Below are 14,693 nucleotides of genomic sequence, written 5' to 3'. Positions count from 1 at the left end.
TTTGCAACCATCGTAAAACAAAGACTTATATTTTTGATGTTTATTTTATATATTTAAATGCCATTTAACAAAGAAAAATCAACCAAAAAAGTGAGTTCACGTGTCACCTCTGACACGCGTGTCATAGGTTCGCCGTCACTGGGTTAGGATCAGGACGCGCAGGAGTCAGGTGCCCTGTGCCCAGGTCCTGGCCCTACCATCGACGCTGAGCTAATCCTTCACCACCTGCAACCTCAGTTTGCCCGGCTGTAAAATGGGAGTTCACACCAAGGTGTGGGGCAGTGAACCGAGACCCAGTCCCCGAGACACATGCTGACAATGACCAGTCCTTCCTTCAGTGCGAGGTGTGGGTGGTGGACACAGGCAGGCCTGGGGAGGGGCCAGCCGGGTGGGGGTCCACCACCTCCGCTGTGGTCTCCATGGCCGGAACTGGGGCCCTTGGGCTGCTGGACCCCCAGGCTCTGTGTGTTTCCTTCCTAGGCCCCTGGGGGCCCTGCCCCACAGCACGATGATGGGGAAAATCCCCCTGGGGGCTGCCTCCCCTTACGTGAAGACGAGTTCAGGGGGCTGCTCGGACCCCATGAAATTCTACGCCACCACCTACTGCACAGCCTACGGTGAGGGCGCCTTTGTGCAGGGGGATGGGGGAGGCCTCTGCGGGAGAGAAGCAGCCCCCCCCCCGCCTGTCACACAGAGTGACGGCAGCCCCCCGAGCCCCGCAGGGACCGTGTTCACACATGTGCTGTCCGCAGGCCCGCCCCGTAGCCCCTGCCCAGGACCCACCCTGTGACCCTGCCCCACTGACCTGGGCCTCAGCCAGAGTCCCAGAGGGCCAGGCTTTTCCTATCGCACAGGTTCCTGCCCCTGGCTCTGTGCCTTCTCCATCGCGGGGCCCCTGGGCTGTGGGGGGAGCTGGCCCTGCCTGGGAAGGCCTGCCCTCTGCGCTCCCCCCCTGCTGACCTGGGTCCTGCCTCCCTGCCCCCTCCCCCACCCCCCGCAGGCCGGGAGGAGTTCAAGCCCCGCATGGGCAGTCATAAAGGCACCGGCTACAAATCGAATTACCGGCCTGCGGTCTCATACCAAGCCGGTCTCCATGCTCCCGACAATCCAGCCATGGGGTACGGTCTGTACACCCCCTTCGCAGCCCCTGCCCTGCTGGGCCTCACTCTCACGGACACCCACGCACGGGGACTCTGAGCCTTGCCTGCCCCGGTCTGGGGCTCTGGGGGGCTCAGGGCCTGGCCCCTAAGGACTCGGGGCCCAAAGGACTTCCGAGGCATCCTGGGGGCTGGAGGGGGGCGGAGAGCTGCTGGAGAGAAGCACCCCAGGCCCCGGGGTGGTAGCTCCTGCTGCCCGCAGGGAACAAGTCCAGGACAGCTTCCAGACAGTCACCAGCCAGAGTTACCGCCCCCTGGAGATGCCTGATGGCAAGTGCCCGCTGCCCGGTAGCTTGTACCAGACCAGCTCTGGCTACTCTCGGGAGAAGGCCAGCACGGCACCCACCTCCAAGGAGGTCAGTGCTGGGCCAGGGCCGGGGGCGGGGGCTGAGATGGGGTGGAAGGGGGGCTGGGCCGGAGAGAGTGGGATTCCTCCAGCGGGCAGGGCTGCCCTGCTAGGCCCTGGTCCAGGCTGAGATGTCTGGGTACGAGGGAGCCATTGTGGCTCCACTTTCATCCCCACGCCCTTCTCCAGCCCCACCCCCAACCCCATCCCCGGGATCTCCAGCATCCCTTCCCCGTCTCCAGGCCCACACCACCATTCTCACCATCGCTGTCACTTCCACATGTGCCATCATCACCCCCGTCTTCCTTCCTGTCTTTGTGGTGGCCACCATTCCTATCATCACCATCACCTCCGCGTACCCACCCACCCACTCCTGTGTCCGTTCCACCCATGTCCTGGCCACCTCTGCCATGGCTGAAGGTGATCAGTGCTGGGGAAAGTACAACAGGGACGAGGCAGGGGGTGCAGCAGAAGTGAAGGGGCTGCACCTGCAAATCAGGTCAGAGAAGGTTGCTATGGAGACGTTAGACAAAGACGTGAGGGAGGTGAGTGTTCAGCTCAACCGCAGCCATCTGAGGCAGGAGCGTCCCAGCCCTGCGGACAGCAAGTGCAAAGGCCCTGGGGCCCGGGTGGGGGTGTCTGGGGTGAGGAGGGACAGCAAGGAGGCAGGGACTGGAGAGGAGTAGGGGGGGCCGAGGGCCTTGTGGGCTGCTGTCTGGACGTGGGCTTCTACTCCCAGGGCGGCGAGTACTGCAGGGCTCTGAGCAGAGGGGTAGGACCCGCCCTCTGCTTCGGAGACCCTGGGAGTCCAGGGCAGAATCGGGGTCAGGAAGTGACTGCCACGCCCTCACCAGGCGGGCGATTGGTTGCTCCCCCTTCTCCCCCCGCAGGTCAGGAAGGTGCATTTTGACACCCAGGACTATGGGCCGCAGGGCATCACCGGGCTGGAGCCCAAGCACGTGCCCCTGCTCCAGCAGCAGAACAAGGGCTCCGTGGAGTGGGAGAATGCCCACCACGTGAGTGGGTGACCCCAAGGCGGGCTGAGGGCTGGGCAGGGGGCCGACCCGCCTCCCCCTCCTCCTCCTCCCTCTGCACTGACTCCCCCAAGGAGCCCACTACATGCGGGCTCGGGGCACCAAAAAGCAACAACATAAACAGAAATGGGCGAGCAAAGGACTCGATTCCCAAGAGGGCATCCAAGCAGTCCTTCTGCGAGTCTTGGGGTTAAACACCGGCTCCCTGCTCCCCGCCTCACCCGGACGCCTTGGGTCCGGGCCCTGAATTGTGACGTGGACTCCCATTCTCTTCCTTCGGTCTCTCTCCTCTCTTCGGGCCCCTCCTGGGGGCCCCGGGCCCCGCTGCTCATCGCTAGGAGTCCCGTGGGGTGGGCGGTAGTTTTCGTGGTCGCCGGGGAACTGTGCTCTCGTGAATTCTGGCACTGGGAGGCCTGGTCGGAGAGGAACTCGTGTCCCGGTGTCGGACTGGCCCTCACTGCTCAGGACACAGCACACAGGTCTGCTCCGAGCAGGTTCCCAGAGCTACCCCGCCCCCAGCCGCCCCCAGCCGCCCCCCTGTGTCCCCACGCCCCACCCTCTGTTCCAGGGCCCGCGCTTCATGGCTTCCGAGTATAATTCCAAGTATCTCAAGGAGCCCTCAACCCAGCCAGGTGGGCACTTGTCTGAGCTCAGACCTCCTTCCACTGCGCCTCCCTCCCCCGACCCCAGGACAGGCCCAGGAGCGCCCCTGGGGGACGGGAGCCGGCACAGCACCAGGAAGGCGCGGGGGTGGGGTGGGGGGAGCGGGGGGGGGGGCGGGGAGAAGGACGTTCAGGCAGTTGGGGGAACCGTCTCCCCGGGGTGACCTCAGTGCCTTAGGCTCGCCAAACCCCAAAGGACAGCTGTCACCTTGCAGGGCTGGTTGAGCACCCCAGCCACCCCTGGCCTGTGGGCCCTGGATTCTGGTTTCCTCCTGGCGCCCCGGATCCTGGGGGTTCAGCTCGGTCCCTGCCCGCCCGGCCTCTGAGCCCCTGGAGGCCCCGTGGGTGGGGCAGGTGGCCGGGGGCACAGGGAGGCCTTTTGCAGATCTCCTGCAGAAGAAATCCATCGGGGCCAAGGAGGAGAGCGGCTTCACCGAGGCGTCCACCAAGAACCCCATCGCCTTCCAGGCGCCCTCCCAGGCGCTCCCTGGGGACCCGGTAAGTGGGGCTGGGCGCCCCTGGAGTCGCAGGGAGTTGGAAGCCCTCTGGCCTGGGAATCCCTAGCTTTGTTTACATGTGAGCTGCAGAACCTCCTGTTCAAACGCAAGCTGAAAGAGCGTTTGTAAAAACTACTCCTTCGGCCTAATCCCCCCACTTTATGGACGGGAAGACTGAGGCCTAAAGAGGAGAAGCCGCGGGGCCAACCGAGGTCACTCAGCACCGGACGGGCCCCCTGCCCCCTGGTGTCACTCAGCGCCACGGCCGCCTCATCCTCCCACACCCGTCCCTTCCCTGGGACCCCAGTCACCCCCATTCGCGCTGAGCCCTGCAGGGGCCGCGGCCGCTGGCGGGCTCGCTGACGCTGCTCCGCCGGCCTCTTTCCAGGCCCTCCTTCCCGGCCGGAGCACCAGCAAGGTGGACTTCCTCCCCATGACCCACCTTCATGTGAGCGGGGCGGGGAGGGACGCCTGTGCCCACGGCTGGGGGTCTGGGGGCAGTTAGGACAGGGCGGAGGCCTGCTCCTGCCCCCAGCGGCCGCTCTGTGCCTCAGGGGGCCGAGCTTCTGCCCCAGGTGACCAGGGGCTCCGAGCGGGAGACTGGCTTCAGCCGCGTGAATGAGAGGATTCTGGGCTCCAGGGTAAGCGGCCGGGCTCCCTGGGAGAAGGCGGGGGGGGGGGGGGGGGGGCGGGTTCTGGGCCTGGGCTGGCCCTGAGGGGTGGGAGAATCAGGGTATTTGAGCCCCTGGGAGGGTGAAGGCCTAGGCGCTGGGAAGGGAGGGTGTGTTGGAAACGGAACAGTGAGGCTGGAGGGGACGGACGGTGGTGGGTCTGGGCAGGGTGCGGCTGCTGGCCTCTGCCTGGCCCCCCTCCATCCTGGCTGCCTCCGCCGGGCTGTGCTCTGTCCCCTGCAGGCGCCCCCTCCCAGCCCGGAGCGCAGCAGCCTGACCCACTGGCAGTTCCAGCACCCGCAGCGGGTGCAACAGACAAATGTCTCCCTGCTGGGCCGGGAGACGGTGGGGAACAAGGTGAGGCCTGGGGTTCCCCCCCCCCCCCCGCCAGGCCCTCCCCGCTCCTGACCTGACAGCCCCGCCCACCTTTTCGGCAGGAGCCCACAGGGTACAGCCTGAACAACGCCAGCTACGTCCGGAGCCCCTACGAGCCCGGCCTGGACAATCCCTACCTGACCTCCTACAGCCAGGGGTGAGCCCCTCCCTGCCCAGGCCTGGGCTGTGAGGCCGCCGGTCAGACAGGGGCCAGGCCGGGCCCAGTGATGAGCTCAGCCTGGGAGGAGGCTCAACACCGGGGCAGCCATGGGCTGTGGGAGCCAGGACTCCTGTTGGAGAGGGCTGGGCGGGGGGAGGGGGGGCGCTGCAGAGGTGGGGGGTGCAGAGGTGGGGGGGTTGCAGAGGTGGGAGGCTGCAGAGGTGGGCAGGGGCTGCAGAGGTGGGGGCTGCAGCGTTGGGGGACTGCAGAGGTGGGGGGTGCAGAGGTGGGCGGGGCACTGTAGAGGTGGGCAGGGGCTGCAGAGGTGGGGGGCTGCAGAGGTGGGGGGCTGCAGAGGTGGGGGGCTGCAGAGGTGGGGGCGGGGGGCTGCAGAGGCAGGTGAGGGGGGCTGCAGAGGGGGGCAGGGAGGCCGTCACAGCCCCTCCTGTGCCGCAGGTACTTCGAGAACATCCCTAAGGGCCTCGACCGGGAAGGCTGGACTCGAGGGGGCCTCCAGCCGCAGAAACCCGGAGGCTATGCCCTCAACCAGCCGGTCACCCGCATGGAGGCCATCCCCACCCCCACGGAGAGCCTGAGGCACCTGCACCCCCACGTGGGAAGGTAGCAGGCCCGCCCTCCCTCCCTCCCTCCCTCCGCTCCAGCCCGTCCCTGGCTGCTTCTCCTGCCCACACGCTCCCTCCCCTCCCCAGGGACCAGAGGCCGTCCTGCCCCTGCTCCCTCCAGGCTGGGGGGGGTGGTAGGAGGGGACACACAACTGAATGGACTGAGGTTAAGCCTCACTCTGACACCTTTTGGCTCAGTTCCTCACAAATGTCATTTATACCAACAACCACCTGAGCTGATGGGTTAGGGTTAGGGTTAGGGTTAGGGTTAGGGTCAGGGTTAGGCAAGGCCGCCTGTGGCCTGGCTGCTCAGGCTGAGCGCTGGCCCCTCGGGAGGCGCAGGCGGAAGCAAAGGCCGGCTTGCTGCCCACCCCCCCTCTGGTCCCCTTCCTCCCTGCAGAACCCTGATCTCCACGGACCCCTTCTACCGCCCCCCACCGCACTGCGGCCGCTTCAACGCACCCCACTGAGCCGAGGCCTGGGTAAGGGTTGGGGGACCCTCCTGCAGCTGCTCCCCATGTGGGGGTTGCTGTTCAGGGCCAAGCCCTGGGTCGGGAAGCCCTGCCTGGGGGCCCAGCCGCAGAGCAGGGGGTGGGCGAGTGCCCAGAACCACCCAGAGCCCCTCAGGCCTCGTCTCCGTTCCCCACACCACAGGTTCGCCGAGCCAATGGGGCAGGAGCCGGCTGCTGTCCCTGTCCCCACCCCAGAGCCCCTGGGACCCTCCCCCCCAGTTACTTTCCTAATGAAATAAAAAGCAGCAAAGCAGGGCCGTGTCCGTCGCTGTCAGGAGGCGGGGGGAGGGCTGGGAAAGAGAGGGGGGGCCGGGTGCCAGGTGGGGGCGAGGGCCAGGTGCGGGTCAGGGAGGCCCAGCTGGACTCACCGTGACCCTGAGGACGAAGCACTTCACTCTTGGACTCGGTTTCCTCTCCCGTCAGGGGGTCTCCTGGGCTGTGCTAAGAGCTCGGGCAGGTGGGCCGGAGGAGGCCCCGGGAGAGGGCAGGTGGGCGGGAGGGGAGGCAGAGCTGGGTAGCTGAGAGGCCTCGATACCGGGTCTATCGCGTGGGGCGGGCGGGCTTCTGGGCTCTTCTGGGGCCCACACTGGAGGGATGGAAGGAGCGGGGAGGACAGGGCGGGGGCAGGAGGAGCCCCCAAGGTCTCTCCAGAGACAGAGGGAGGAGGGCGCATGAGGAGAGCGGCTGCAGCGTCTGGGCAGGTTCAAGCCTCGGACTAATGAGTGGGCACGGTCCTCTCACGGCAAAGCCACGTGCAGGTCCCAGCTGGAGGGCAGGGCCCTCCCAGCACAGTGACAGCCAACAGCTGCAGTTGTGAGCTTGAACCTGTGGTCCGAACACGTGGCCCCACGTGGCTGAGTGATGTGGGCTTGATAGAGTTCAGGTGCATGTAGTTGAGTAGGATGGAAACCCACGAGAACGTTGTGACCATCTTGGCCACGCGCTGACTTTGCCTCGTGGCATCTGCTGTAAAATAAAGACTCAGCTTGCAGGCGGGGGCGCTGTCTCTCCACCAGAGAGGGCGGCGTCCCACCCAGACCCAGCTTTCTTCTCTTGTCTGCCTTTTCTCCATCCTTCACCGCCCCCTCTCAGGGTCGCCCTTGGCCGTGCTGGCATGGCACAGGCGCATACAGAGGGGCACGTGGACGCCAGCAGGGGAGTTTGGGGCTGCGGGAAGGGCTGGTCCCCGGGGCCGCCCTTTGTGGGAATGGGAGCAGGTACACGCCCCCCCCCCCCCCCCCCCCGCGGCTGTTTGGCACCAGGACCCCTGCCCGCGAGGCAGATCTGGGCCGCCACTCAGCACCTGCCTCTCCAGGTCGCGTGTGCGACGCCAGCTCTACAGCTGTGGCTGGGCCCTGCTGGCACCTGCGCCTTATTTTATAAACGAGGAGCCGGGCCCAGGGGGGCATGAGCTGCTCCAGGTCACACAGCAGGAAGGCAGCACAGCCCAGCCTAGGCTGAGGGCGTCCCCTGCACCTCGCAGGCCGGCCCCGCGTGCAGAGGGCGGACTCAGTGGTCCAGCCGCTGCTCCCCTCTCCCAGCCCTGTGGGGGTGTTGGGGAGCAGCTCTGCTGACCCGGGGTCCCCGCAGGTCTTTCTGGCGTCCCCGGGGTCTTCCGCAGTAGCCTGGGAGCTGTCGTGGCCTGGCTGGGGCTCCCTGTGGCATGTCGGGGAGGGAAGAGGGGACACAGTCTCCCAGCTACAGGCCCAGCCAGACTCAGGCCCCGCGACATTCCCACACACCGTGGCTGGTCCATGGCCCCCAACATTGGGGTGAGTCACCAAACTAGAGATTTGCCACCTGCCCTGACTGGTTTGGCTCAGTGGATGAAGCATTGGCCTGTGGACTCAAGGGTCCCAGGTTCGATTCCAGTCAAGGGCATGTACCTTGGTTGCAGGCATATCCCCAGTGGGGAGTGTGCAGGAGGCAGCTGGTCGATGTTTCTCTATCATCGATGTTTCTAACTATCTCTCTCCCTTCCTCTCTGTGAAAAATCAATAAAATATATTAAAAAAAAAAAAAAAGATTTGCCACCTGGGTTGATCCCAACCCAGGCCTGGCCACCATGAGGGGGGAGAGGGGAGGTCAGCCAACCCACCACCCACAGTCACACTCACCCGAAAACACACACAGACCCCTGGAGATGCACATGCAAACACAGACGGATACAAAAATCCCAGCAGAGAAGTGTGCCTAGACCAGTGGTAGGCAAACCGCGGCTCGCAAGCCACATGTGGCTCTTTGGCCCCTTGAGTGTGGCTCTTCCACAAAATACCACGTGCGGGCGCGCACGTATGGTGCGATTGAAACTTTGTGGCCATGCGCAGAAGTCGGTTTTCGGAAAGGAGATAGATGAAGCAAGTATACCAGACGAGTGTGGATTGGAGAGTTGGAAGGGGTCGACCTTGGCGAACGTACCTCAATCAGATGGAGGACGTTTTTAGCAAAGGCCAGCTTAGGAGCACCCTAATTAATAACAATGTACCTACCTAGATAGTTTAAGTTTAAAAAATTTGGCTCTCAAAAGAAATTTCAATCGTCGTACTGTTGATATTTGGCTCTGTTGACTAATGAGTTTGCCGACCACTGGCCTAGACTCACTAACAACCACACAGAGAAACATGGAAACACAAAACAAGCATGTACATGACCACGGGTCTTCACATGAGCACCTGAGGTGCTTCTGCATGCAGACACATACACACACAGGCACATCAACATGCATAGACACAGACACACACAGGCACATCAACACGCATAGGCACAGACACACACAGGCACATCAACATGCATAGACACACACACACAGGCACATCAACACGCATATGCACAGACACACACAGACACATCAACACGCATAGGCACAGACACACACAGACACATCAACACGCATAGGCACAGACACATCAACACACATAGACACAGGCACGCGCAAGCACATCAACACACATAGACACAGACACATCAACACACATAGACACAGACCCATCAACACACAGACACAGGCACACATAGACACATCAACACGCACAGACACAGACACATCAACACACAGACACAGGCACACATAGACACATCAACACACAGACACAGGCACACATAGACACATCAACACGCATAGACACAGACACAGGCACATCAACATGCATAGAAAGACACATGCACATCAACACGCATAGGCACAGACACAGGCACATCAACACGCATAGACACAGACACAGGCACATCAACACACATAGACACAGACACATACACATCAACACGCATAGACACAGGCACAGGCACATCAACACACATAGACACAGACACATACACATCAACACGCATAGACACAGACACAGGCACATCAACACACATAGTCACAGACACATTAACACATAGACACAGACACATACACATCAACACGCATAGACACAGGCACAGACACATCAACACGCATAGACACAGGCACAGGCACATCAACACGCATAGACACAGGCACAGACACATCAACACGCATAGACAGACACATGCACATCAACACGCACAGACACAGAAACCGACATAGACACACAAAATCAGCGGGCCAGACATCCACTGCATCCATTTCTCATTCCCCCATCGGTGTCTCCTTACAGCTCATGTTCCCTGCTCACCCTCCTCTCTGGCCTAGGAGGAGATAGGGTGTCGGGGACACTGGAGCCTGATACACCCTCTCTCTGCCCCCCACCCCCATGGTCCTGCACCCAGTTTCCAGGCCATGGGAGCTGGGGCTGCTTCGGGTTTCCTGGGCTGGAGGTGTGGACCCCACCAAGGGCGGGGGCTGAGCAGCCCCTGTGATCCATGAGCCCTGCCTCCTCCCCTGCATCCTCTCTCCAGGCAGCTCATCCTGGGCCCCTGCTTGGGTCCTGGGCCCCCTGCTTTGGTCCTGGGCCCCCTGCTTGGGTGATGGGCCCCCTGCTTGGGTCCTGGGTCCCCTGTTTGGGTCCTGGGTCCCCTGCTTTGGTCCTGGTCTCTCTGCTTGGGTCCTGGGCCCCCTGCTTGGGTCCTGGGTCCCCTGTTTGGGTCCTGGGCCCCCTGCTTTGCTCCTGGTCTCTCTGCTTGGGTCCTGGGCCCCCTGCTTTGGTTCTGGTATCTCTGTTTGGGTCCTGGCCTGCCTGCTTGGGTCCTGGGTCCCCTGTTTGGGTCCTGGCCCCCCTGCTTGGGTCCGGGTCCCCTGCCTGGGTCCTGGTCTCTCTGCTTGGGTCCCGGGCCCCAGCCCAGAAGCCGTGTGAGGATAAGGTGGCCAGGGCGTGGGGTGGCAGGAAGGGGATCTAGGAGGGGCCAATGCCAAGCCTGGGTGGTTCTGGCGCCTCTGCCGGGTGCAGGGCCTGGCTGTCCCATCTCCCAGAGGAGCATGGGCATGGAGAGGTGCAGTGACTCCCCACGTCACAGCCGGTGAGGGCCGCGGGCGGGGCCTGCTGGAGGGCTGGAGGGGACCTCCCCTCACACGGTGCCCAGCAGCTGACCAGCCCCAGCCAAGCTTCCCCATAGCAGCCCGAGGGCCTCACCTCTCACCCCTGAGGCCCGCGGGCCGGAGCCGGGCCTGGGTCAGTGCTGAGCCCTCCTCGGTGTCGCCAGCAGGCGGGTGAGCGCCTCCCCCTGTGGTGCTCAGGTCACTGGGACAGTTGAAGGGACAGGCCTTCGCCACGTCCCTCCCACCCTGTGCTGCCGGGTGAGCCTGGGCGCTGACAGTGCGGCTTCCCTTGGGGGCACCTGTCCCCCTGCCCCGCGGAGACGTGAGCCTCTGGTCCGTTTCCTCCCTCGGGGCCCAGGCTGCGGGCTGGAGCTGGCCGGGCCCGGGCTCTGGAGTCAGACGTCCTGGGTTCGAATCCCAGCTCTTCCCCGTGCAGCTGCTTCCCGCCGGCAGCTGTGGAGGCCGCCTGGGCGTCTGGTCATCAGCTGTGGAGGCCGCTGGGCGTCTGAACTGACCAAACAGCAGTGCCCACCTGCTGGGCCACACGAGCCGACGTATAAGGTGCTGAGCTCGCAAACAGGAGCTGCCCTGACGCTGGAGCGGAGGGAGCAGGCCTGGGTGGGGTGGGGACCTGAGAAAGGCTACACTGCCGGTGCATTGCAGGGTCTGGCCTTTGCCGCCTCCTGCTTGGCCCTGGACAGGACCCTCAGCACCTTCTTGGGGAGCAGGCCCCCTCCTGTCTGGGAGAGCATGGGGGTGACCCCAGAGGCCTAGGCTGCCCCCCTGAGGGCACCTCGGCTGGGCCTCCTGGATGCTGCCTGCCCCTCCATTCACCTGCAAACCAGGCGAGTCACTCCTTCCAGCTGGTGCCAATTGTGCCAATTGTAGCTGCTGCCAAGGCTGCCTGCCCCCGCCCCCCCCGCCCCCCCGGATATTCTGGAAATCAGTCTGCGGCACAAAGACGATGATTAGCCTTTATTGAGCCCCCACAGCCTGCGGGGCTGGGAGCTTTCCGTGGGCCTCGTCTTTTCAGTGAGAACACAGGGGGCCTCCCTCTGGGGGAAGTTTGGGGACACAGGTGGGTGCTGCGCTGACGGCAGGCTGTGGGGGTGTGGAGCCCCGAGGGCTGACGGGACAGCAGGATCGGGACAGACGCTGGGTGCCACGTGATTGGACCCCATTTCTGACGCACACGGGCACGCGTGAGGCTGCCCTCGTCATGGCACCGTGGCAGCGGAAGCTGACAGGCACCATCTGGCCGGGGTCACATGGTGACATGCAGAGCCACCCGCTCATGGGCTTGACGCTGGCCAGCTGGGAAAAGGCATCTGTCCGTGGGAACTGGAGGCAGGGGTGGCGGAGGCCCCGGCGGGAAGGCGGCAGGAGGGTGGGTAGGCTGCACGCACAGATGGAGGGCCCGAAACTCGAAATCCGATCCCCGGTTTCCTCTCTGACCATCTGGAGGGACCCCCCTTCCCGTGGAGATGGTCCCCGAACAGCCAAATACGCAAGGACGGCCAGCAACCCGCCCCCCCCCCTCCCCGTCCTCTGTTAGGCTCGGAGGAGGGTCTGCCGGGGTCTTCCAGGGCTGCCGCCAGGAAGGTCTTGGAGCCGTAAAACTCCACGCTGGAAGGAACTTGGTGAGAACCAGGTCCAGCTGAGCAGAGACGGAGCGAACGCCCCAAGGCCCCCGCTTCATGCGCACTCGGGCCTCTGCTCCCAGCGCAGGCCTTTCCATCACGTCACGGAGCCCGGGGCGGGGTGGGGTCGGGTGGGGGGTGAGAAGTGAGGCCTGGAAGCTTCCTGGAGGGCCAGCATCATGCAGCCCGTGATGAGCAGGGGCTTCGCTTTCTTCTGCTGAAGAAAAGGGGTGAGTATGCGTGTGCGTGTATGTGTGTGTGTGTGCGTGAGTGCAGGTCTCCTCGCCCTGGGGTCCCCCAGATCTACCTGGGACTTTCTCACGCCCCCTCAGGCTCAGCCCAAGCAGGCAGGGCCGGGGCCTCCCTTGCAGCGGCATCCACCTTCAGGGAGGCGGCTCGGCCCCTTCCCTCCCACCTGCCCAGGAGCCTTCATCGCCTTTCGGGTGGGATTGTGGCTTCTGTGACGCCTGCTCCCCCCCACCCGGCCGTGCGGCGTCAGCTCCCTGCTCTCCAAGTTCAAAGCCAGGCTTTTGGACCTACACAAAGGGCGCCTCTCTCAAAACTCAGCTCTTGCAAAGCTATAGTCTCAGCTCAGGCTTCAAAGCCGCGTGTGCCACTCAAAGCCACGGATCTGACTCTGTTCCGAGCTTCCCTCGGAGAGCGGGGCACAGGAAGAGGGGAGGCCCGCGGGGACCAGGGCACTGTGGAGGGTGGGGCATCCGTTCACATCTCACAGTGGCGACACCCAGGCCCCGAGAGGGAGAGAGAAGCATCCATGATGAGAGAGAATCATGGGTCTGCTGCCTCCTGCACGCGCCCCCCTGGGGATGGAGACCACAACCCGGGCCTGTGCCCTGACCCAGAATCGAACCGTGACCTCCTGGTTCCTAGGTCAACGCTCAACCTCTGAGCCACGCCGGCCGGGCCAAAGCATAAACACTTGAAATGCAGACAGAATTAGTACTACTGACCTCTCCTTTTGCCACGGACTCCAATCTGGCCCCTCACAGCGCCGGTGCTGACCCATCTTTATTACATGGAACGATTCTTTATCTTGATTATTGAGATGTTGTGTTGTTTTTTTTGCCGCCCCTTAAATTCTGTGCCGGGGCAAGGGCCCTGCTCACCTCACCCTAGTCCCGCTTCGGATTCCCTCTTTCGATGTGAGAATGGAGGTCCGGGGAGGGTTGGGAGCAGCTCAGGTGGACCAGACGCCCGGAGAACCTGCGGGACAGAGGCTGTGCTCACTCCTCCAGCACATGCTGGCTAAGGGGGTGCCGGGCGGCAGGCACCGGGCCGGGTTCATGGAGCATCGCTGAACACCGTCCCTCCCCTCACGGAGCTTGTATCTTAGTACAGAGGAAACAGACTTCAAATAATATGAACTTAGTTAGTTAGTTGATTACGAAATTCGCCCAAGGGGCTTGGCCCCCGCCGCTGTGGCGGCTGCCTCTGCCTCGGCACCTCCCCCCCTGCAGCTTCATCCAGAAGGTCATCCGGAAGGATGTCCGGAAGGATGTCCAGTCTAATTAGCATATCATGCTTTTATTAATATAGGTAATTGGAATAAGCACTTTGAAGGAGAAATGTGGGAATTCAAGAATGTATAACATGGGAGTTTGGCGGGCTGGAAGAGATCCAGAAGGATTCTCTGAGAGAGGGAGGTTTCAACTGAAACGGTAAGGGATAAGCCATGTGAGCCAAGCACAGCAGGAAGAAGCGGGACCAGCATGTGCAAAGGTCCTGGGGTGGAACGAAGCTGGTGCATTTAAGAAATTGAGAGGAAATATCTTGGTCAGTCTGGGATGATTCTGTAACAAACAATCCTTAAGTCTAAATGGATGAATATGTTCATCAACAAATCAACAAACAAGTGCTTGTGAGGATGTGGAGAAAAAGGAACCCTCGTGCACTGCTGGTGGGAGTGCAGATTAGTGCAGCCACCGTGGAGAACAATATGGAGTTTCCTCAAAAAATTAAAAATGGAACTTCCATTTGACCCAGTAACCCCACTTCTAGGAATATATCCCAAGAAAACAGAAACACCAATCAGAAAGGATGTATGCACCCCTATGTTCATAGCAGCATAATTTACAATAGCTAAGATCTGGAAACAGCCTAAGTGCCCATCTGTAGATGAATGGATTAGAAAACGGAGGTACATCTACACAATGGAATACACGCTGCGGTAAAAAAAGAAGGAGTTCTTACCATTTGCAACAGCCTGGATGGAACTGGAGAGCATTATGCTAAGCGAAATAAGCCAGTCAGAGAAAGATAAATATCACATGATCTCACTCATTTGTGGAATATAATGAAGAACATAAACTGATGAACAAAAATAGAACCAGAGACACAGAAGCATTGAACAGACTGTGCAACCTAGGAGGGAAGGTGGGGGGTAGGGGGGGAAAGATCAACCAAAGGACTTGTGTGCATGCATCTGAGCATAACCAATGGACGCAGACAGTAGGGGGTGAGGGCATGTGCTGGGGGGTGGGAGCGGCCGGGGGAGGTCAATGGGGGGAAAAGGAGACTCATGTAATAGTTCAAACAATAAAGAATTTACACCCTGACCGGT

General features: G+C 62.1%; 1 protein-coding gene across 1 annotated transcript; it reads left to right on the top strand.

Moving 5' to 3' along the window:
• Positions 1-508: 508 nt before the first annotated feature.
• SAXO4 (stabilizer of axonemal microtubules 4) lies at positions 509-5,995 on the top strand. Its single transcript, XM_059711250.1, has 12 exons — positions 509-617; positions 1,001-1,118; positions 1,360-1,513; positions 2,394-2,519; positions 3,106-3,169; positions 3,585-3,697; positions 4,085-4,144; positions 4,251-4,337; positions 4,611-4,724; positions 4,805-4,899; positions 5,359-5,523; positions 5,926-5,995. The coding sequence occupies exons 1-12, from the start codon at positions 509-511 to the stop codon at positions 5,993-5,995; spliced, it is 1,275 nt and encodes a 424-aa protein (XP_059567233.1).
• The last annotated feature ends 8,698 nt before the right edge of the window (positions 5,996-14,693 follow it).

This window comes from Myotis daubentonii, chromosome 9 (genome assembly GCF_963259705.1).
Source record: "Myotis daubentonii chromosome 9, mMyoDau2.1, whole genome shotgun sequence".
NCBI classification, from domain to species: Eukaryota; Metazoa; Chordata; class Mammalia; order Chiroptera; family Vespertilionidae; genus Myotis; species Myotis daubentonii.
The sequence above is the reverse complement of the archived record's forward strand: the minus strand, read 5'-3'. Positions and strand labels throughout refer to the sequence as shown.